The 23,976-nt window shown below is 40.2% G+C and overlaps 1 protein-coding gene across 4 annotated transcripts in view; it reads left to right on the top strand.

Annotated features, from left to right (window-relative positions):
• The window catches only part of SMOC1 (SPARC related modular calcium binding 1), a 134,321-nt gene that overhangs the window by 32,878 nt on the left and 77,467 nt on the right, over window positions 1-23,976 (top strand). For all 4 annotated transcript variants that reach the window (XM_085323380.1, XM_085323377.1, XM_085323378.1 and 1 more), the window contains exons 2-3: window positions 8,605-8,776; window positions 16,414-16,526. In XM_085323380.1, coding sequence (XP_085179506.1) covers window positions 8,605-8,776; window positions 16,414-16,526 — 285 coding nt within the window. The remainder of the gene's footprint in view (window positions 1-8,604; window positions 8,777-16,413; window positions 16,527-23,976) is intronic.

Below are 23,976 nucleotides of genomic sequence, written 5' to 3' on the forward strand. Positions count from 1 at the left end.
CACCTGACATTTTAAGTACTCTTGCATTTAGAAGTAGAGTTTCTTACAGCTGTTAGGCTACTGACTTCAGGTAGGCTGGAAAATGGAAATTTAACTGAGAACTTGTACTTTATACAACAGGCAATTCTTTAAAGAATGCTTTAACCAAGCTTGCTTGTAATCAGACATGCTTGTAGTCAACATGTAGCTTCACATTGTATAACAAAGACTCAAGAACTTTGTTCTAAATAAAAGCTCCTTCTGTCCTTTGAAAGAAGAGATGTCATGCTGTTTGGTAGAGCATGCTAAAAATTATTAGTGTAATGTTGGCAACTTCCTATTAATAGAAGCTGTGAGACATATTTAGGGAAGGGTCTTAAACTGTTGCTGTTGAGCAACAATAGTAATTCCCCTAAAACTGGTAGGAAGTAAACACAGGAGGAAGAGAGGATGATTGTAGATCACACAGCTGGATCTAAGTGAACTTCCATCTTTCACTTCAGGAACCTAGAACTGAGGCCCATCAACTTGCCTATTACATCTGCAGTACTCCAACCCCTTAAAAATATGGAAGAGGCTTACAGAGGCTGACCTTATAGCGAATCCTAAAGTTAACATTAGAGGGTAAAAGGAGCCCAAGAAAATGTTCTTTTATAGCCACTTTCTGTAAGTGGCTAAACTTTGCATGTGAATGCACTTAACTGCAGAGCCTGGAGTTGGCATTTAGTTATTTATGCAGTGGAAGGTAAGAAAGGTTTTTAAATCTCTACCATGTTTCAAGGGAGTCAGGGCAAGCAGACTTGCTCCAGATTGTGAAGAATATATGCAATAATGTAAAGCACTCATGAACATGAGAACCTTTGTGTAGAGATGGGAAACACTTCCCCAGAAATCTTGCTGGAGATATTTGCCCTTGGTAAAGTATACATCTGACAATATTGCAACCATGTTGTTTTTTTTCAGAGCTTTTTTTTAAGAGAATATATCTCATTATAGTAGGATAGCTGACTTTTCATTCTCTAGTGACAACATGAAGTGTGATCCCTCTACAGTTGCTAGAAAAGAACAGCCTCAACTATCATTATGAAAAACTAAAGTAAGGAATATGATTACCCAGAGGAGACTAATTTGGCACGAGTTATACAGGATGATATTTTGAACTCTGTTCTGAGTTATGCTGAATAAGCAGAGGACTCCCTAAACCAGAAAGACTGGATCAGCTTATTAAACAGTACAGCTTCTTAGAGACAAGATTCTACCTTTATGGCAATGGAAGTTTTGCTGTGGTTTCCTCTGGGATGAAGAATTCACTTCCTGACTATGCAAACATCTGTATTTTCTATCTGGTTCAACATGTATAGTAGCAAAGCTAATGAGAAGAAATAGTCCAAGTTAAACACACCTTCTCTTGTCAACGTGTTTGACAAACTAAATTTAATCTCAATTTGTTCTAGGCTTACATGTCATCCTGGCTGCAAAAATAATCTTTTGACCAGGAAAATGAGTTTTGACAGAAACTGAAGTAATGTTATTTCAAAGGAATTAAATCAGTCTCCACTTCAATATTGCCAAACTTACTAGAGCGGTTTAGAAGATTTGTTAGAAATACAACTTTAGCTGAGACTTCTATTCTGTGTTTAAAGCTTTAATTTTCTCCATGGTTCAGTTGATCAGCATAATGATCTCTATATAGTACAATTTATATGATGCTGTATATTTATATGATGTATGTTATAAACTTGAAGTAACATTTATAAAGGTGATATTAGTKAAATTAGTTAAAATCCTCTGAAAGAGGAAGGGATTATTTTTTAAAAAAATAAACTTTATGTTCTTGTCTCAGAGTTTGGCATTTTTTGTTACAAGTCAGCTAGTTAAACAGTTGTACCTGTTGTGTAAACTTACATCCTAAAAGCAGTAGAGAGATCATTTCACAGGCTCATTCACTCACTGTAATGGCTTTTTTCTTGTTCTGAAGAAAACCAGCAGAGCTTCTCTAAGACTAGTTTAAATTCTCAGAATTTTCCCTGAACTTCCTGAGGAGTTCAGGTGGGCTCCTCAAATAGGTTCTTGAGCAACTTTGGTGGGATCTAGTACTTCATTCTCTAAAACCAGAGTACAGCTCTTCCATCATATCTGAGGATCAGTTTGTGAAGAAAAACACATTTACTTTGTAGCTAGCAGACAAAGCACAATAGCTGTGCACTCTTCTCCCTCAGAATGGTTTATATAAAGTAGAGATTGAGGGAGAGCAGGAAGGGAAGGAGAGTCACCACAGAAAAAATAAGGTTTCTAGGCTGTAAGGGGAGAAACTTGTCTTGAATTGAACTCATAATACATAAATATGATTTGCTTGCATTGTGGTATGATCCCATATGTTTGCCCAGCCTCCTCCTGTGTGCTTTGAAGCCTTTCTTGTTTGCACAGCTGGGGGCCTGGAGCTGAAACATGAGTGGTGCTCTAACTTAAGCAGGAGCCTTCACTTTGCAGGTGTGATGAAGAGTAAAAGYATTGCAGTATCCCTCCAATCTGGAAACAGAGATGAGCCTTTCTAAAATTTGTTCAGAAAACCTTAAGTCTAAGTATAAAACTGTAAGATGTTAGAAAACACCTAAGCAAGGACTGGAACTAGCTAAGAYGCGGGCCTTTGAGTAAGTTCACTTTAAAACTGCTTCATGGCCAGGTATGAATGAAATATAAACTTAAAGTTTCCTAAAATGGAATACTGAAATAAATCATCCTTCCCCTTGCCCCTGCACCCCAATGTGCTTTCTAGAAAGCTAGCTGTGAATTTGTGGTTTTTCTCCCCTAAATGGGTTCTGAGGCCGCATGGACACCTTTGGGACTCAGACCAGAGATACTGATCAAGTAGTGGGAGTGGTTCTGGCTGGCTGGTATCTATCTGCATGTTGGGAGACTGCAAACTCTAGTAGACCCATCTCTGCCAGAGTTTCTGAGGTTTTCAGACTTATTTCTGCATTTACAGAAGCCTAGCATTTCAGGTCTTTGGCTAAAAGCAATGTCTTTGACACCTCTGAGAACTGCTGTGCTTCTGATTCCATGGCAGGAAACTTGGCTGCAGTCCTGAACCCATGGCTGAGGCTGAAGTTGTGGGGCTTTGTAGGCTCCTTGGCATGGGGCTGTGAGTCTAGCCATGATTAAACTGGGGCTCAGCTCCAGCTGTACTGCAGGGCAGCTGGAACCTCCAGTGTGGCTAGTTGCACCCATTTGGAGTCTGAAAGAGAGGCAGAAGTCAGTAAGGTTAAAACTAGGAAATGTGAAATGTTGCTTTCCAACAGCAATGAGAACATCCAGAAGTTCATAGTCTCTTCTAACGTATAAAACGGTACAGCTTTCCTCATGAAAATATTGGTACTCAGGCTAGTCTGAATGCTTAGGTGAGTGGATGAACTGTGCAATGTAAACATACATAGGTTTATCACTTTTTAAAAAAAGATGTGTTCTAAGAGTCTTTAAATTCAAAGGCTGTAATATTGGAATGAGGTATTGTGCATGCTGTTCCCTCCCTGGTTTTGTTAGGCAGCAGCTTGTAATACTAATCTGAAGTGAAGCTGTAAAATAGCTGAGGCACCTCTGTTGTGATCTGTGGTGGACCTCTGTCTTTTAGTTTTGTTTCTTAATAGACTTCTCCCAGTTTCTCACATTTGTGTCATTTGTGTCCCTCACTCCCTTTTTCCCCTGAAGTCTTATCAAAGCACTTTGGAACTGCAATGCCTTTGCTATTTCTTGTTGCCTCCATCAAAAAGAGCTGTGCTCTTCTGTTTGTGCCTATAATGTACCCAGATGGTGAATAGAATGAATGACCACCAAGCTCATTTTCACTTGTGGGGTCAGACCTTTCTCTGCTAAGTAACACAAGTGTTCCCAGCTGCTGTGCAGCTGCAGGGAGTCTGCTTTCCTTCACAGGCATTAAAAACCCTTTAATCAGTGTTTGTTGTTTGTCAGCAGTGGTGTTGAGGTGTGGAGAAAAAGAACAGATATGCTTTGTTGGCAAAGTTAACTTTATTCTGACCTCTTATCTTTCCTTTTTCTTTTCAAGTCTGAAGACAAAAAAAGTAGTTTGGGAAGTGGGTACTACAAGCACCTGTGTAAATGTATTTACTATCCGAGAGGGCTTATGTTATTGTACAGATACAGAGTTTGTCATGAAGGGATGCTCTGAGCACTGCATTAGACTGGATGCTCTCTAGGACAGAGACACTTGAACTGATTGGTATAGGAGCTGTGCAGGGTGCCTTAATATACCTTCTACTATAACACAAATTCTGCTGTAATACGAATAGTCTCTAATACTTGTCTTAAACTCATTTTAGTATTTGGTCTGTTTAACAGATACTGTTTGAGATTTGGTCAATTTTAACATTTCCCTGAAAAACTGGTTCTGGCATCTTTGACAGTTTTTGTGGATTTTTTTTTGATAGTTCTGCTTTTAACAGTTCTCCCTTAGAGAGTAAAGGAGAAAAGGACTGATAAGCAAGTGTCGCTTTAGATCGCCGCTTTAGATGCAATCTGCTCTGAAGAAAGTGAGAGTAGAGGTATCAAGAAGAGACTTCAAGATATCTCAGAGCTAAGAAAATGATTTCTCCTTTCCAGATGAAGCTTGGAAACTTGCTGCTGCTRCCTACATGCTGGCAGGATTGCTTTTCCCCTGAGTCCAGAACTGTCATATAGTTATTTGCTTGTMCAGCACCAAGCACTTCTCTTTTTATTTTGTTGTTAGCGCAGTCTGTGTGTGAGTCTTGAGGCTTTAAGGATTTCAAGCTTCAAGGATCATCATTATAAGGCTTTCTGTGTTGGAGACAAAGTATTTTCTCATGCTTCTCTTCCACCTASTTATTAAAGGGACAAGGGAATCGTATTACTGCCTTGGCATGAAGGTTGGTAGCCAGGCTTCAGGGCACCATGTGCACATCACTTACAGCTGTCTGCCTGGGCCAGCAGTGACTCCTGCAACCACTGAGGTACTATTCAGAACAGGATTATGCTTCTGCTTGGAAAAGGAGTGCCCGGTTGTTAGAGATTGAAATGAAGAACTGGGAACAGGTAACTCTTGAATTGTAGTCCTGGCTGTTACAAGGATGGATTCAGTTGCGCTTATCCCTCTCTGACTTGTTTCTTTCCCCAGATGAGCAGGATTACAGTTGAGCATTCATTTAGTGCATTTACTCTTTACGTTGTTGAGGCTACTAGCAAAGGAGAACCGTTGTTGCACTCCTGGAGAGGCAAACTGCTAGCAAGAGAACTTTCTGTGCTGGGCAGGAGTGTGTAGATGCTTAAGATGGCTAGTGTGTTAAATACCTGAGGATGGTCTGTGTTGATGATTGCTTCTGTAGTGTGAACATTTATCAGCTAGAAAATGGATAAAGAATGACCGTTTTATTATCTGAAAGCTGTCAGAGCTGCCAAGCAAAGATGAGAACTCTGGACCTTGGTGGAGCGTATATCCTGTAAAGAATATTCAGTAATATCTCCAGGAGATCCAGTCTTTCTGGCAGGGCTGTCTGGTCACATGAAAAGAACCTTGATTAGACAGACATGATCCTGGATTCTTCTGGAAATTAATGCACACTTTTACAATTAGAGTTGAACAAAACAAGCACCATCTTGTGCATCATCTGCCGTTGGCAAGGCAGATGTGGCATCTTCAGTGCCTGGAAAACACCTGACATGCTGTGTGGGCTCACTGCTGTAATCCAAACTACAAATACTAAAAAGGCTTTGATTTTTTTTTTCTTATAAAGTGGTTCTTGGCTTAATTTGGGTAGGCAACAACTTCACAGACTGCATTGGGGCACTCTGCATGTTTCCTCAGGCCCTCATAATTAATCAATGTCAAGCTGTTCCTCCCTATCCCTCTGTGAGGAGGCACCTAAAGGAAGCTGCTCCATTCGTTTTAGCTCTTTCATATCAGCTGCCTGAGAGAGGCTTTCTGTTCTTCATGTATTCTCTTTCTATGAGGAGGGGCTTTCTTGCCCCTTAAGGTCCTCCATTTCTACACAGTATTTTGGTGTAGGCCACAGAAGGCTAGGGTGAGTTTGCATGATTCAAGCTAAGTTATCAGTAAGTTCATAATATGGTCTGATGCTGGAAACCAATATTCTRGCTTTTTAGGTGGTCTTCTGGATGTATCTGGTAGGTAGAACTGAGCTTCTAACAGAAGGAATTTGCAAAAACAATTTCATGCTGGTAGCTCAAGCCCTTAAAGTTTTGATAAATAGTAAATGCAACCATTCCTTCTAAAAGGAAACATTTACCTGAATGTTTAATCTATAGGTACAGTAGCCTTTATTATCAGGCAGTTCTGCTTTTAAAGAGAGTTTGTATAGACAGTTGAAAAGCCTTACRAGTCTTTCGGGTCTTCTCTGATATCACATATTGGGAAGAGTCTTCAGCATCTTCCAGCTGTTCCTTCTTAGTATATATTTACAGTCACTGGTGAGCTTTGCACCTTGGATGCTAAAAAAGGCATTACTGTATCTAGAGCAATTCCAAGCAAACTTGTGATTGCCTGATCCTTGACAAGAGCTGGGCAAAAATCAGGTCCAACTTTACAGTGTTTTTACAATCCTATCCAGGTCTCTGTAAAACATATAAAATTGCCTTCAGGTTTAAATTTTCCAATTTCCCATTTCAAACAGGTGTTGCCAGATTATAGTGAGTGTAGCAGAAAAGGAACAAAAACATTAAAAAAACCACCTCTCTGTGCTGTTGCAAATTTTGGCAAGTTTCTGACAGATGAGATTTAGGAAAAAAAAAAGTTTTGCCCCACCCAAACTAAAACAAGTGCAAACTTTGCTTACTTTTCCCAGTTTTCATGGGTTTTTAGTCCTCAAAAGATCCAGTAGTACCAAGTTAATATGTTTTTATATGAAAATACTGAACTTCCCAATTGTTTTTCATCTCACTTAATTGAGGAGGAAAAGGGGATGAAGACTTTTCTTTATGTCAAATAACAAATTTCAGGGATGCATGTTTTTGGAGCGGTTAAAAACTAACCCAAACTAGGCTTCAGGCAATGTTTTTTCAACAGCTTTAACCTCAAAGCATAGAACAGACAGCTTTGTAGGCAACCGTAACACCAAGGTGATTATGGCTGTGACTCACACTTCCCTGTAAGGCATCCAGCTATCAACACACTTGGAGAGCTGTGGCTTTTTGCATGCAAACAGTGTCAGTCAGTGCCCACTTGCCAGCTAGCTCCGAACTGCTGAGCTCATAAGTGCTCTGGCAGCAAGCTGGGATGTTGGTGTGTTAGAGAGGAACTCTGATTCCCTCAGGCTCAAGAGGGGCTTAAGAGACAGGAGCTTGGGAAGGGGAAGTGTAAGATGGTTTAACTTCCCTCCTTTTCCTTGCTTAATCCTCATGGGTCTCATTTCAAGAGTTCCCTGAAATCTTCCATTGAACAGGTGATTAGATTTGAGTAGTAATTAAAGACCTATCTAACCACTAAGCAAGGTAGAATGGGGATTGAGTGCAAAAGTGAAAGGGGCTGCTGCTATAATGTCCTACTGAAACTCTAATCCGTTGGTTATGTTGGAGGGATTAGTAGTCAGGGTTCCTGGAAAAAGAGTATGTACTTAGAGATCCAGGTATCCTTGTGGGCAGCTCAGAGTACAACTGACTGTTTAACGGTAAGCCATCATGAGATGTTGGCATTTGCAGGGAACAAGCTGACAGAAAAAGGAGACTATCAAAACTGAGTAACTCACTTGTGCAGTGTTGGTTGCCCCATCTCCAAAAGCTAAGGCAGAAGCCCAGCTGACTTCAGGGAATGGAAACGGCAGTGAGAGTGGCATAGAGGATATCTTCTGAGGGAAGAATGGAAAGATTGGGATTGTTTGCTCTGAGAGACTGACAAAGGACAGGGTATGTGTATACAAAATAATGAGCCACATCTGAATTGAATACTGAGGAAGAGGAGACATTCAAAGATGGCAGATTCAAAACTTACGGAAGAAAATAGTTTTTCACATAGTGTTGGACTGTGGGATGTTTAGAATGCAACTCTCAGCTCAGCAGGATGCCATCAGGAGGGAACAAAATGTGACTTTGGAAGGGTGCAGGTATGCTGAAGCAAGTGGTAGCCACAGATGATATAGGGAATGCTTTAAAAACAAGCAACTGGGAATACAAAGCTGCATCTGTACTTCAACTACCAGGCCAGTCTTGATAGGTTATTTGGGTTCCTCCAGCCTCAATGATAAGTTTCTTGCACCACTGACTAAAGTGCCTGGTACTGGATACTGTTTGTGGCAGGGCACTGGGCAAGCTAGGTTGATGTGACTCAATATTGCCCTTCCCAAATGAGTTGTGTTTGGCTTCGCACATCTTGTGTTTTCAAAGGTGAAGCAGAGTGAGTAATGTTTCCGTTCCATTAAAGAAAATGGAATGGCAAAGACACTTAATTTTTTTTAAAGACATACATGTTTCATTTGAAGTTCCCTTCAGGCAAAGGCATTTTTGGTAGTTAGCTTAAACAATGTAACAGACCATATTGTTATTGTCATAAAAGCAAAATACACTGTGTTTTGCTTTGAGAAACCAAATGAAACTAGTTTTTTTTTTTTTTTTGTCTTCCCTCCCTCCCTTTTTCACTTTCTTCAGTTTTTAATAAGTGACCGTGATAGAGACCCTCAGTGCAACCTGCACTGCTCCAGGTCCCAGTCCAAGCCTCTCTGTGCCTCCGATGGCAGAACATACGAGTCGATGTGTGACTACCAGAGAGCTAAGTGCCGGGAATCAAATCTGAGCGTGACACATCGTGGCCGGTGCAAAGGTAGGTGGATTTCAAATGCTTTGGTGGGGAGGAGTGGGAGTGCTACATAGTAACAGACTGGATTCACAGACCCTTGAGTTTAGTGCCATGCTCTGTGAATAATCCAGTTAAAATTGTTCATTTATATGAGAATGGGATCTGAGTCTGGGATTTAGAAGGCAGGAGTAAGAACTGACTRAATTACAATGGAAAAAGACCAAAGAGGCAGAATCCCTGAAAATGGGCTCAAATTTGTCTATGGATCAAAAGGAGTTGGCTGCATGGAAATGCAAAATCAAATCCTGAAAGAAGACATCTTTCTTGTTACCTTCTCCAGCGTCTAACTTGGAGATACCTGTGAATGGTAGGARTGTGGAGAAGGGAAGAAAGTGTGTGCATACAAGATATATACCCCGGGAAAGGACTAGAAAGCCTTTTTATGCTGAGCTAATTAAGAAGAAAGAATGCTTGCAAGTCTTTATATGGCTTCTCTTTTTTTCTTTTTTTTTCGCCTGTCCACTGTTACGGCTGCACTTAGAAATAAGAATACTGTTTCCTTTTCATCTCAGCTTTTCTTCAACATAGGCTGAAGATGAAGTTGCAACTCTTCTTAGGAATGTTGGTTTTTTGTCACAGAAATGATTTGCTTCTGCAATGAAGTGAAAAATCAAGTTGAGTGCATTTCCTGAGAGCACGGTTGGCTCAGAGGGCAGATGGCGCAGATGTTCTTGGCAATTGGTTAAAGTGACAGGAGAAACTTGTTAAAATCCCTATGGAAGGATAAATGGACATATGTTTAAACTTGACTACTTTTTTWAAAAAAGGTTTTTACTGTTGTAAAAATACATTTTTAAATCTTTGTCAGAATTGCTTGGTCTAAAMCAGAGATTCCATTTGAATGTAGAAAAAAGCTTTATAGTTTAGSTGAAATATAAGCATGACCTCAAATATTGCCATCTTTTAAATGGTTCCTCATTGGAAGGAAGCTTRCTTGTATGATTTTTCTCACCACTGCTGGATGGCAACTTTTCCCATATAGCATAGGAAAGGGCCTTTGAATTATGCTGCTTTCTGAATACTGGAAGCCCAGAATCTTGCTCCCAGGAACCCCAGGGTTAGTGTGTCTGTTCTTATAACTGACACACTTCTGAGYATCACTGTAAGTACCACTACTGTAGGGTGGGAGTTCTGTCTTTGCTATCATCACTTCAGCACAGTGGCTTAGCTAAGAAACACCATGACTGATATTGGCACAGGAACTGGCACTCTTCAGTCACTTAAAACATGAGTCCTACACAAGAGTCTGCTTCTGGAAGTAGAGATGATGTTGATTGTGAAGGTGCACAGCCTCTTGTTGATTGCAAAGTCTCAAAGAAGTAACTAACCTTTTTCTTAAACACAGGTGAAATGTATTTTTCCTTTCGACTTTCTCAATTACAACTGAAATATTTAGCTGAAACCACTCACATTCTGCTTTCCCTTTACCCTTTACTCTGTGTTACTGTACAGCACCTAATAACCTGGGAGTGTTTGACAGCTGCAAGTCCTACTCTTAACCCACTGTCTAACGCTCCAAATAATTCCTGCATCTGAGTAATGCATCGACTTTTAACCTCCACATTCAAATTTAACTTTGCTAGTAACTTCCATGTGTGCTGCTATGGAAAAGTACTTTGTTTTTGCAGTCGCATTAGAAATATGGCCTCTAGTGCATAAAGATCACTGCTTTTGGCAAATACAGACAGCTGCAGGACAGGTGTGTATGACTACAGGTAGTTGGCCAGATTTATCTGTGTCTTATACACTCAGAAAGCAAGGTATCACCAGCAGTTTTCAAGCACCTTATACCAAGGCAGTAGGGCACCTGGTTCACGCRGAGCAGCCTTCATTCTTTCTGCATGACAAAGGCATTCTGCAGGGGATGTCCCATAGAGCTGGAGGGGATCCTGTGKGCCATCGAGCACTGTCGGCAATAATTGTGATAGACACGCTACCCATTAACTTCTGTAAAATAAGCAATTCTGGCTTGTGTTCTTCTCTCTGAGGAWCAAAAAAAGCTGGGTAATTAAAATAAGGAGAAGAGGATGCATATTGTGGGCACCAAGGCATAGTTCTGTACCCCAGGCTACCACAGTTTTTCAATTTCATTTATTGATAACTCAGAATTGTATCAAGACAAGCAGGATGGTTTCCATAGTGACAACAGAACCTTTTGATTCAGTTTAGCTCTCTGCTCTCTTTCATGAAGTTAAGGACCTTTAAAAATGAAATCTTGCCAGCCTCTTGGGAACTATAACTCTTACTTAGCTCTTGCTCCTTGCTAGCTTCCTTTGGTACTTTTCAATGAAATTGTTCCAGCACTAAGTTATTTATCTCCCTTCTAAACCTTCCCCCTCCACCCCTCAAAGGGTTAAAAGTCAGGAGTAGCTTAAAACAATCAAACTTAGGGCATCCGTGACAAATGGAGCCTCACTGATGAGATTTCAGAGAATAGTTCCAGATGGCATAGCTGTGCAAAAAATACACACCCAAGCACTCAAACCTGGATCTTTTGTCAGTAGATATGATCTTATGTTAAATAACAGAATTCTGCCTCAGAACTTTGCAGTTATGAAGGACAAATACTTGTTAAATGAAACTTGGCAAACTCATGATTATGCAGTGGTTGTAAGAGTGTATTGGATGTCTATGGATTAAAACACACTTAAATTCTGTGTTAACTGTTGGGTTTCTAGAAACATGCTTGGCCTTTAAAAAAGGAGGGGGGAGAGATGGGAGGTGTTTTGAAGGTTGCCCAAACAGATTTATAATAAATAGGTTTGGAACTTGGTTACAAAATTTGTTCTTAGATCGCAAGTCACATATGTAGAATGAACCTATCTGTAAGTTACTGCTGGAAATTGTAAYAGGAGTCTTCAGCCCGTGCTTCTGAGACACCTGATGGGCACAAGATTTGGCTGATGTACTGGGAGAGAAAGTCTTATTCTGACTAATGATGGGTTTGTTGGAAGRTAATCTTTCTCCTTTATCTTCTGTTCTTGTTGGGAGACAAGATATTGAAATCACTTTCTCAGTCTGCTTGCTAGATCCATGTGTTTTCTCTTTGAACTTTTCCTGTTGCTAGTCAAGGGAAAGGAAAATGGGTCCCTCATTGGCAGCACACTGGGCAATAAAATCTGAAATGAAGCCCTCAATTACCTTGCAAGTTTAGGTGTGCTTTTAGATATGCTCCAAGTTGGTTAGAGCTCTGTAATAGTAATGGTGTCTGGGTATCAAAGAGGGAGCAAAGCGTGTCATGAAAAGAAGAAAGTTGGAGATCACTGGTGTGGGACTTCTCAGAAGTGAAGTGGAAAACAAAGGGGAGAGTGGAGAATGATTGATAGACCCTGTGGGACAGACAGGCACATTTTTGTAGTTTGCTCAGCTTATATTTTTGCCTGTTTTATGCAAAGGCCGCAGATCATTGGCTAGAGCATGCGGATATGAATCTACTGACTTCAGCGTGGCCAGACTGCTTGAGACCTGATTGGGATCTGGCCTGTATGTGAGACAGTTACCTAATGTAACTATAAATAGTTCAAAAGCTGTTTGGATCAATTTTTGCCCTTTGAGCTTTTGGTAAAAACAAAGTAGAATTAAAACTAAATAGCTAGATTTTTGTGGTTACGTAATATAAGCTTGCTGCTGGCATTATGTAGCTGCCTGGAGATATTTTGCTTGTATTAGGATAATTTGTATATTTACACCAGGATATTGTGTGGTGTCAAACTGCCACTACCTGGCAAAGAGAGTATGCTGGAATTCCTAGGGCCTATTCTTAGGTGCACTATATATATTATGGGGGACATGGTGGTCTCATTTGAATAAACTTGGTGGCTGTTCTTGGAAAAGATTAATCATGCTGATTTCATTGCAAAATCCAAAATTATGTATACTAGAATTTTGCAGATTAGGTCCCATACATTGAGAACACAACTCAATCTCCTAGTTGCCAGAAACCAACTTTAGAACAACACATTTTCTTTAAAAGGCAATTTTCGGAGCAACAGTAACTTTGTCCTAAGTTTCAAGGTGTTTAAAGTCAAATTATTAACTAATGGAACTTTAGAAAAGTCATGTGTTTTTTTTTCACCTTGTGCAAGAGGAGAAGGTCTTACCTAGAGTCAGTCTGGACAATGAAACTGTAATGCATTAATGCCATTCTGTTTTTGTTTGCTAGTTCAGTAAACATTTTTAAGAAAAGGGAAGGAAAAGTGTTGAAACACTTGGTGAAATAGTCAAAACGCAGAATAAGGTATGTGATTCTACCTCTTCACCTCTTTTGTGAAGTTTATAATGCATCTTAAACTTGAGGTGAGCTATTTGGCAGCTACTTTTTAATCCTTGGCACTTATGTCATATTTTACATTTTCTAATTAACAAAGCAAAAATAGTAAGGTGAAGTCATCTCACTGAAATCACATGTTGATGCAAACACTATAAAAATACCAGTCTGTGGAGTGGGGAGGAGAAGGAATTTGACAGTTCTTTTAAAAACAAACTGGTAAATGTTGATATTAAAGGCACTGTTTTTACTGGAGCTGATTTGAGCTGATTTGTGAAACTACAGACAAAAAAGATAACAGTATGCATACACCCCTCCTGCCAGTGCGGTGTAGATGGCTGTTCCAAGTCAAGACTGCAAAAGGACTGACATGACCTTTGTAGATGAATGATGGAGGATGGGGGAAATAATTAGTGCTGAGTGTTCAGGAATAGGAAAAAAAAGGATTTTTTCTCTATACTTCAGCAGCAATTTCTGAAATGGTACTGCTTAAGCCAGGGGTTGAAATGAGAGAGAAGATGTTGTAAGAAAAATGAGCTCTTAAACTTTGTAGGATAGTGATAGTACACTACAGTATAGTCTACTGAGTGCTAGTAGTTAGCTTAGTCCATAAAGGGCAATTAAAATTACCAGAAGGATCACTGTCACCTTAGCAATACAATGTTTATATTGTCTTCTCCTTCTGCTGAGACCTTGATTTATGTGCATATTTGCATGCTCATTAGACAAATTGGACAAAGATCTGAGTTAGACTCCCTTCTGGCTGGACTCCAAACATCTCTGTGCTGCAGGTGATACTACAAAATGTTAGTTCCTAGCAACTGTGTAGTGAAGCATCCAGCCTCAGTCACGTACATGCTGCTGCGTATGAATGTTGTGAGTGTGCTAGCACTGAAGCAGGCCCTCTGTGGAAATGCTTTGTACTTCTGCTTTATATTCAGAAGAGAGGAGAAAATACTGCATTTGAATAATGCAGTTTTAACTAGGCATCCTTGTCTGCAGTCCTGTGACCTGAAGACTAGAAACCACGTGTGAATCTGCTTTGATTGTCACATGAGAGACTTGCCACTGTTTTCTTCCTCTCCCTTTATACTTGCAGATCTGTATGATCTAAGCAGGTTTTTGCCTCTTAGTTTTCTCCTGTGAAGCAGAACTTGAAAGCCAGTGTTTTAGTCAGACAGCTATAAAACAGACGCTGCAGCCACACTGTCTGGTTTTGTAGTAATGTCCCATCTCATGCCAAGCAAGCTTAAACTYTTAAGCTTGAACAGATCTGCGGGTGATAGTTAGGTATTCCAGTTAGCAATATTGCTAGTGCTGCTTTTTCATAACAAAGAACTAGGATGTGTTTAAATGGACAGTGCTGCTAGCAGAACTATCAGTAGCTATGTGCAAACAAGTCTGATAATATGGTCACTTACACAATTAAAAAAAAAAACCAAATTCCGACATATAGGTTATATCAAGGCTAGCTTAATCAGAAGAAAAAATAACACTTCTTYAAATTCAGTGCAAGTTTAATTCATGAAAGTCTTTTTGCTCTATGAGTAACAATCTCTCTACTGAGCCCATGGTAGGCCCATCTGAGATCAAAGCCCCGTATGCTAAACATGTACCCCACAAACAACTTAGAGTCTAAATATGAGAGTAACATAGGATCAGAAGGGGCATAAGGCCATGGAGAGGTTAGATAAATGACTCAGTCACACTGAAATGGGTCAATGGCAGAATCRGTATAGGCACTCTGGCTTTATAACCCAGTTCCAAAGTGATCCACATCTGTGCTGAGTGTTGCTGTTAATAATCACTTTTTTTTTCATACAGAAAAGGGATTGATTTACATAATTTCAGAAGACCTGTGAATTACTGCTTAGAGAGTACATTAATATGGTGTATTTAAAATGAATCCATGTAGTCAGTGTTAGCATACCTGAAACTTGGTCTTTTAAGTCATCAGTTGCATAAATAAAAGTACTTGGCTTGAAAGCTTGAATTGAGTATCTTTACCAAAACTGACTGTTTACAGCATTGTTGTTTGTTTCTGCATTTAGTTATGCATAGATGGAAATCAGTTCTCATGCAATGCAGTGCAAATTCAGTTGATCTGAGAATCCAGGTCAACTTTCTAATTCAGTGCTAATATTAATGATTCTGTTGTTGAAGTTCAAGTGATRTATGAAGCAGAATATGAGATCTTCAGCAATCCAGTTGAGAACTGTTTGGTAACCAATGTGATGGAGCACCTGGCGGAACGGGTATTCAACCTTGATTATTCTTTATGGTGCTGCTGAAGGATCTGATGATCAGATTTTACAGTTTCTACACTGGAAATCTTCCACAGTCAATGGAGTGGGTTCATGGGAAAAGGAGGAGGGTTGTTAGTTTAGGTGTCAGAATCCTATAGAAACAGATGCTTCTTCTTTTTTTTCTACTTTTTCCAGACTGAACAGCAATACTCTCAGGCACTGTGTTTTTAAATGTAAACACTGAGTGTATGCTGTATCTTCGTAGAACAGAACTCTCCTTTTGACCCATAGGTAATCAGCGTAAGGCTTATCTGGGTCTATGCTCTGTAACAATGAGCTGGACCTGGAAGGGATTTAAGGTCAGGTTAGGTGCTAGCATCATCTGAAATGGATGCAGAGCTGAGATCTTAACTCCTTCAAGGTCTGCTYGCAAAGCTAATATTTTTCCTTGTCAGCAAAGTGAGTAAATGATATAAGGAAGTGTAATGTATGCCTGGCCCTATCCATCGGGGCTAGATGTGGGAGCTGGGTTTCAGGAAAGATGACTCTCAGACAGTGTCACATGTACCCTGTCTGAACATGTGRGGGTGGAAGTTTGGGGGGGTGACTCTTTATTTTAGCATCTTACTGGGAGACTTCTTCAGGGAAGAAGTTTTTCTGAGGGACCTCTGCTTCCATATTGCTCACTTCTGGGCCTGAATTAGTGGRCTGATGCTCAGCCATTGGGTTTCAGACCATTAATACCTAGCGCTAACGTAACTCCCTCCAGGAAGACCTCTCACTGTTTGAAGATTGTGCTCCTACACTTGCTGGAAGAATCCTCCAGAGTCTTTGGATGACCTGGGAAATTAACCAACTCTTCATTGAACTAGCTCATAGCTTGATTGCCTAGGTTCACATTTGTTTTGGGGATTGTCAGTGCTAACTCACAGCTGCCTTTTTAATGTGCAGGTAATGGTCCTTGATACTTTGCATTTGCTGTTGGGTTTTTTTCCCCCAGCTGCACAGTGTATCTGGCAGCTTTTGAAGAGACCAAATGCTATTTGCAATCTGAGCATCTCTTTTCACAGATGCTTCTCTTTTCGTAGATGCTGGCCAAAGCAAGTGTCGATTAGAGAGAGCTCAAGCACTGGAACAGGCAAAGAAGCCTCAGGAAGCGGTCTTCATCCCAGAATGCAATGAAGATGGATCATTCACACAGGTAAAATGTCTGTTGGCCTCTATCAGCCAGGTTCTCAGTGACTGCAAGAGATTTGCTATTAAGGGGTAAGCCAAGTGAGGATAGCAGTGCAGGTGCACACTCAGGTTCTCTTACTGAGATGAAGGTGTTAGAAGCCAAGGACTCTTTAATCAAGTGGAAATTTTGATTCAGTCATAATATGTACCTTGAGAGAGACATGTGTGTATATTGGCATCCACCTCCAGCATAGCATAGAAAGTGTCATCTTTGCTAGAAGTTGCAGAGGAGGCCAAAGTATTCTCTGGAGATGAGCTGCAAACAGAATTGTAGCTCTCACAGAACAGACTAGCTTCTACTGTTGCTACCTGTGCTGCTTCTGTCTTAGCAAAAGAGAGCTTCTCTCTAGAGCTGTTTTTTGAGCCTCTTACCTCTGCACAGCCCTTGTTTGTGACAGACTCTTGCTTCCTGCGCTATTTCCTGTTATACTTTGGGAACCTGAAATAGAAGTGATGAGACTGGTCATGAGATTTCTTTGTTTGGATTTTTATAGTATTTGCTTGCTAGAACTAAATAATATGCTGGGATTGTAGACTGTTTCATAATGATGCTTCTCCTGAGAATCAGTTACTTCAGGCAGGGATAGCAGAGGAGGCATATATGCCTCTCATGGTTTGTTGGCCTTTAAGATTTTTGAAAAATTAAGAGTCTGTCATGGCCACTGAGTAGCCTTTATGAATGGTTGAGTTGRGAGCAGTCCTACAGACTTCCAAAGAAGTTTAAGTAGTGGCAAAAGGAAAGCAATCATGAAGGAGATTTTGGGAGAAGAGTAGTTTGTCAAGATAGGGTAGAAATGAATGTTGATATTTGGCTGTTTTACTACAAACATACTGAGTGGTGTCAAGTGGCACATGTGCAGTTGCCTAGCAGGTAAGAGAGGTWTGTTGTCTGATCAATTGGCATAACTCTTGAAAGCCAGAACCTGGCATCTCCTGTAACCTCTGATTTGTTAACTTGGGTAAATCATGTAACCTCTTGGCTTTAGCTTCCATAGGTTTCCATATATCTAACACTGTTCTAGAGATCTTGCGCCTCAAAGAAATGTATGGGTTTGTTARTTGTTTGCAAATCCTTTGGAAGGTTTTTAAAAAAATTCAAAATATAATCAATATTGCTTCAAAAAATTGAGAAAGACTAGAAACTTTTGGACTTGTTCAAATACTTTGTGATGCCTAGGGGAAGAGAAAAGGAAAAAATTTTTTGTGATAACCCACCAAAAATGTTGATTCCCCTCAGATTTACACTCCCATTATCATGTGGTGTGTAGGAGTGTTTTGTTTTTGTTTTTTATACTGAGGTGGGAAAATTTTTATTTGTCCTGCCAATTTATTTGCATACTTCTTTGGAACTTATTTGCGTACTTCTTTGGAACAGCATCCTATCTGTGTACAGTGTGGACCATCTTGCCATCTTGGAAAGGTGGGGGGTAAGAGAGAAGGTACCTGTTCTGTATTGAGCTTTATAGTTCAAGAAGAAAAGGAGAAGGAAATCTGATGCTTCAGTATGTCTCTTGTCAGCAGTCCATCACATATCAGAGGATAAAGTAGAGGGTGCGAGAGGGTGAAATTTTTATACTAATAGCTGGAATGAGAATGCAGCTGATAAAACTGTCTGAAAGAAAGCTTTATTTGGTAGGTTGATACTAGTGTCTGGATTGTTGAGCAGTTGATGGGCTGCTCTTCTGCACATTCCCTGGCTTGATATGGGTTACCAGTGTTTTCAGTGAAGGAGCAGCATGAAAGTGCTTACAAAACTTGTGTGTTCTGAGCTGGAAGCCAAGCGATATTTCATTTAGTCCTTTTAAAAACAGATCTATGAACACTAAAATGCTTTTGTTTTACCTGGCATAAGGAAAGAAGCCTCTGATTCCTTTGTAGCTGATATTAACTGAAGTTCATATCATTCCTTGAATAATAGTGTATTGTGTTCCACATTCCTCAGGAAACAGTTTCATCGTTTGTATTGCAGCGTTTAAGGTCACTGTCCCCACGTAAGATGTGAATGGAAAACAGTGGCTGAGGAAGATAACAGGTTTCTGCCTGTGTTTGAGACAAGTGTTTCTTTCAGCTTCTGTTCCAAATTAATTTAACTTTAATTAAAAAGAATGATTAAAAAGCAGAGTGTTGGTGAACAGTCTAAACTAGTTTTGTTTCCAGCAACTCTGATCTGGTCTAGTGGGGGTCATTTGGATGCTGCATCTCCTGTCCAGAGAATTTGTTGGAGCTTGAAGAAAAACTTATTTACTGTGAGGGTGACTGAACAGGTTACTCAGAGAGGTTATGAGTCATCTTCCTTGGATATATTCAAAAGCTGTCTGGACACAATCCTGGACAACGTATTCTAGGTGATCCTGCTTGAGCAGGGAATTGGATTAGATGATCTCCAGAGGTCCCTTCCAGCCTCAACTGTTCTGTTAATTGGCACCTCCAGGCTCTCTTCTGCAGCGAAGCCACCTAGACCAATTTTATGAAATACCTGAGGCCCTGCTGAAGACAGCTCTGTACTGTTACCATTTTGTTCTGGTTCAATACCTGAAGATTAGCTCCATGCAGACTCTAAAATCTCAGTTGGGAGGTCCAGAACAGAGCAACATCTCTGGACAAAGTTTCTAGGGGGACTACGCACCGTGCTCTTCGACCTTGAGTCCCCATCTCAGCAAAAATCTAAGCAGACTCACCCATTTTAGAATATACTCTGTACTCAGAGTTGGCTAGAGGATGTTTTTTCAACAGCTCATCACTTCCCCTCCACCCCCATGCAGATTTATAGAAATATTCTGAGCAAATTTTATTTTGGCAAAATCTTTTGGGTAAAAGAAAAATTCTGATCAGAGGAGAAAGAGAAAGATGTATGCAAAACACAGCGTATCAAATATCTAAATTGTTACAGCACTAACCTAGAATGTGGATGACTTACCTTGAGCTGAGCTGGGTCTAAAGCTAAGCCTCTGTTGTAGACACATACACAGTGGGTTAAAGGGCCCAAATCATCTTCCTTGGCATCAGACTTCAAAAGGTCTGGGGTTTTGTCTWGTAGTTGTTGGAAATTCTTGAATTTTACAGGAGTAGAAAAAGCATGAACAATGCTGTTTTAGAAAACGGCATTTGGTAGTTTAACAGTCTCTTCACAGAATCCAGTTGATCTTGACTGGATTGAACTGTTGATTTTGTTTTGTCATCATCCTCTCAACTGCAATCACAGGTACATAAGCACTAAGTGAGGCTGTTTCTCTAAGATGTTCAAGTCTGTTCTTACCACCTCTTGGAACTGCATGCGGTATGAAACYGCATGAGTTTGTGGGTTGAATCTGCCACAGACTGGAGGGGACTGATGGCTTGTGAACACAACAAAGCTGCTCTGCTGTTCAGTGACATGTACTGCACTGGGGATGGCAAATGAGGGGAGACCACAGTCGCCTTATTTTCTCCTGCTTTTCTGCAGTAAAACCAACTCTGAGACCAGACAGATGTGTTGACAATGGTAAAAGGGAGGACAGCCTGAGAACAAAGACCTTAGTTTGGTTTGTAATTAAACTCTGCATTAGAGATATCGTGTATGTCTTGAGCACTCATACAATTTCTCTTTTCATAGTCCACAAATCTAGAACAAAAAAAGTGTTGCCACTGACTCTGTTACTTGGTTGCCAGTTTTCCAAGGCAGGGCTAGTCAGAATGGGTTTTGTGTACTGCATCCAGAAGAACAGGCGCCTATCAAATCAGTGGTTTCCATTGCTGTTTTTATGCACCACATCAGCTGCTTGCTCTCTTCTAGGAGTTCGTGTATTGCAGAGATCTATTCAAATCCCCTTCTGGTACTGCTTACACATCTAAAAATGTAGCATGGATTTGCAGCATGGAAGGGGTGGTGGCGTGGCAGACATGATAGGAAAACAGTAAATGAGAGCAGACTTGGTGAACTGCTTTGGAGATGGAGCAGGGCTATTTCTTTGCATTTCAGTCCTATGTGGGGAATACAACTTCATATAACAAATGCTGTCTGCACTTAGCCCACAATATGTAGCTATGCAGATAAAATGTGAATTATTCACAACATAAGAATGTTTGYTTGATGTAATTTGATTAATTGTGTGCAACTGAGATCGCATAGTGTTGTGCAGAATTGTACATCACTAAAACTAGTTTGTTTCCAGGACTCACTCTCTCCTTTTTGTTATTATGCTGTGTTTTGCATAAATGCCATTCTCTTTCCATGCTGCACTTAACCTGCTGTGATCTGTTCTTCATAAACAACAGGCTGTACTGGGTAATCTGCACACTTTCTTTTGCTGCCTAGTGCCATTGGGCTTGTTGCCATGGGCTGAGAGAGACTTGCATTCTTCACAGTTTTCCCCCAAGGAGTTTTTTAGAAAAGGTGGTTGAGGTTTTAAACAGGATCAGTTTCAGACAGATGATTATGAACACGAATAATCTCARCCCTGCTTTGGCAATGTAGTCTTGTGTGGCTTTTTGTGGTGTGTTTCTTGCTTTTTGCCAGCTCCTTCCGCTTGTCTAGCCTTTTCTTTTCACTGCAAGTTTGCATGCAAGTGACTGAAAGCAATATTCTGCTTCGTGAGTTTCTTTGAGTTTAGGGCTCTGAGAACTGCAGCTGCTGATGCAGTTGTTAGGCAGCACTGAGATTTCTCTTGAAGTGCAACAGCCACACTTGTCTTCTGATGTTGAGGTCAGTAGCTGTTTTTCATCATCAGCTGGAAATCGGACAGCTTCCATAACACTGACATCTGACAATATAAGTATTATTGGAGAGAGTAATGTGTATCATGGCCCATCGCAATAGTTTCATTCTGTGCTGCACTGATCTTATACATGACACTTTTTCTTAAGCCCCACAAACAGATAACTTCCTGCAAAAGTGGGAGACACTCTGTTAGGATTCAGTGCTGCCTCACAACCTGAGTGTGTGTCTCTGCATGGGTTAGCATAGCACGATGCTAAACAGACTTACATTCTCATTCCTTAATGCAGCGGAGCGCTGCGTGGCATTGTATAGACATGTCCCACATTCCCTGGAAGCTGTATATTATTCCATTATTCAGTGCTTGTATTCTAGCAATATTAAACTCTGAGGGATTTACCTCTCCTTTTAGAAGGGAGGAGCACTCTCTCTCTTGCTCAGTTAAACTCTTTCTTCATAATGAATCTGGACTTCAATCAGTAGACAGTTCTGGCTTTTTTGATTAAAGGAAGACAGCCCTTCTATAAAAGACGATAACTGGGGCTYTTTGTGAATACCAGTTCAGAAAGAACTCCCTTTCCTCCTCAAGATTTCATTTTCCCAACCCTCTGTACTTTGAGCTAAAGATAAGCCATGGTCAGGAGGTGGTATCYCAAATTATATATGATATTTTTTCAAGGAAGTATCAGTCAAGAGAGCAAAGGAAGAGACTCTTAAAACRAGAGTGGGCATTCTTTATGGAATGGGACAGAGTACAATCGTTCGTTCCTAATTTTAAGGGTCATTTTCTGTACCYGAAACAGAGGTCCCACGTGCATTTAGTTTGGGAATCCCTTTTCGGAATTAAAAATKGTATCTGTGCCAAAATGTTTGTACTGGAAGTGCCCTAGAATGTGGCTAGGATTCTTTCACCACATATCACTTCTGTCCGTGTTTATAGTAATAGTGGAAAATTTCTGTGGAGCAAGTATTTCTTGACTGGTGYGTAGGTGTGAGGAAGGTGGCTGCTGTGTAAAGCCCTCATAGGAATATTTGTGTCTGTACAATGTTATTTGGGAAAAATTAAATGTGAGCAGAGAACATAAAAAAAAAAAAAGTGTCAAGAAAGATTTAAGGTTTTAAAAGCAATTCTGAAGGAGCTCAAACTTAAGATGTAGACTGATTGATGCTCCCTAAAATCGTCTACAGAGGAAAGGCAGGCTTCTGATGRTAGTTAGCTAACTTTTGATATAGAAGAAAGAATGCAACAAGATCCAGGGTCTGTGTGGTACCGCAGGACATTCAAACTAGAAGAGAGGCTTACTTAGAGTGAGGATAAGTAGCCATCAGGCCGTGTGCAGATTCTATGCCACTAATCGGGGACTAGGGGACGTTCTAGATGAGCCTCAGTAACTTGAAAAATAAAAGGCATGATTAAAGAGTTCTTGTGTGAATCTGTTGCTCTTGCTGTCTGAGTCAGGCCAGATAACCTACTAGTTTTTAATAATTTTTTTTAAATCTGTTTTTACAGTATTTACAAGTAGAAACCGGATGCAGCCAGGCTTTGGTGCCTGCYGCACACCCTGTGAGTGCAGGCAGTGGCTCAGCTGTTTGCCCTCACCCTCAGCAGTGGCCTTCCAAAACTGAAAATGTTTTTTTCTTCTCTGAAATAGTGTTTTGAATGCAGAAGGAATGTTTTTCTTCTTCCCTTCTCCTCTCCACCCTCCATTATTAAAGAAGCCAGGAAACATTTGTTTTTGTCTGAGCTGCCATTGGRTAGGAATTCTTCATCAAACTCTTTGTCTGAAGACAAAGCATTTACAGAATAGTCTGAATATTGTTGTTGTTGTGTTCAGCACAGTGCTTGTCCAAGACCCTATCAAGTCTCTTGCAGCAAATTGCAGCTTTGTATAACCATAGAGACTGATTTCAGCCATCATAGAATTACTGTTTTACCGCTGCTATCTCCTTCATACATGTTCATACAACTGTTCTCCCATTTCCAGTTTATTTTTTGGAAACAAGCTCTTTGTCAAGTGGCTGTGAAGGGATGATCCCCTAGCTTGTTGAGAAGTTTTGGATTGCTGTGGAATCTGATTCTGGCATTGCAGTTGAAGAAATCCCAACAATGGTGGCCTCTTTTCTCAAGAATTAAGAGGCAGAGAAGCCTGCCAGTGACTATAGTTTTAATGTTTTCATATTTTAATGAATGTGATGAGGAAAGGGATTCATTCAGTTGCGAGTATGTTAGCCACTGTTTGATTTCACATGTTGTAATGCAGGGAACAGAGGAGCAGCTGTCTCACTCTTAATTAATTTGGGCTATAGTGACAGAGCAATTTTTGTTGGATGTCTCATGCTTTCATCCTTCAGTTGAGGCCTAATTGAGAGGACAAATCCCTTACTCCTAGAAAGTAGAAATTGTGTCTTCCTGCATAATCACTGATTCAGGTGCTACAGGACTTTAAACTACACTTCARTTTTTGAAAGCGTAGCTGTTAATGGGGAATCAATTGAAAGAACCCAGTGCTTTGTGAGTTTTATTTCTCTCCAGTGTTATAACTTAAAATGTTTTACTGCCATATGTTAATTTGAGATGTTGAGCTATGTTTGTGGTGTGCCTTCCCACCAGTAGCAAGGGTTCTGTAGCTGAAAACACAAAGCTTATTTTTGTGAGGCTAATGAATGGGRAAAAAAAAGATCCAAACTCACTTATTTAAAAAAAAAATGTATTTTGGAAAAT

This window comes from Rhea americana, unplaced genomic scaffold, assembly GCF_003343005.1.
Source record: "Rhea americana isolate MKP2758 unplaced genomic scaffold, rheAme1 scaffold_84, whole genome shotgun sequence".
Classification (NCBI taxonomy): Eukaryota; Metazoa; Chordata; class Aves; order Rheiformes; family Rheidae; genus Rhea; species Rhea americana.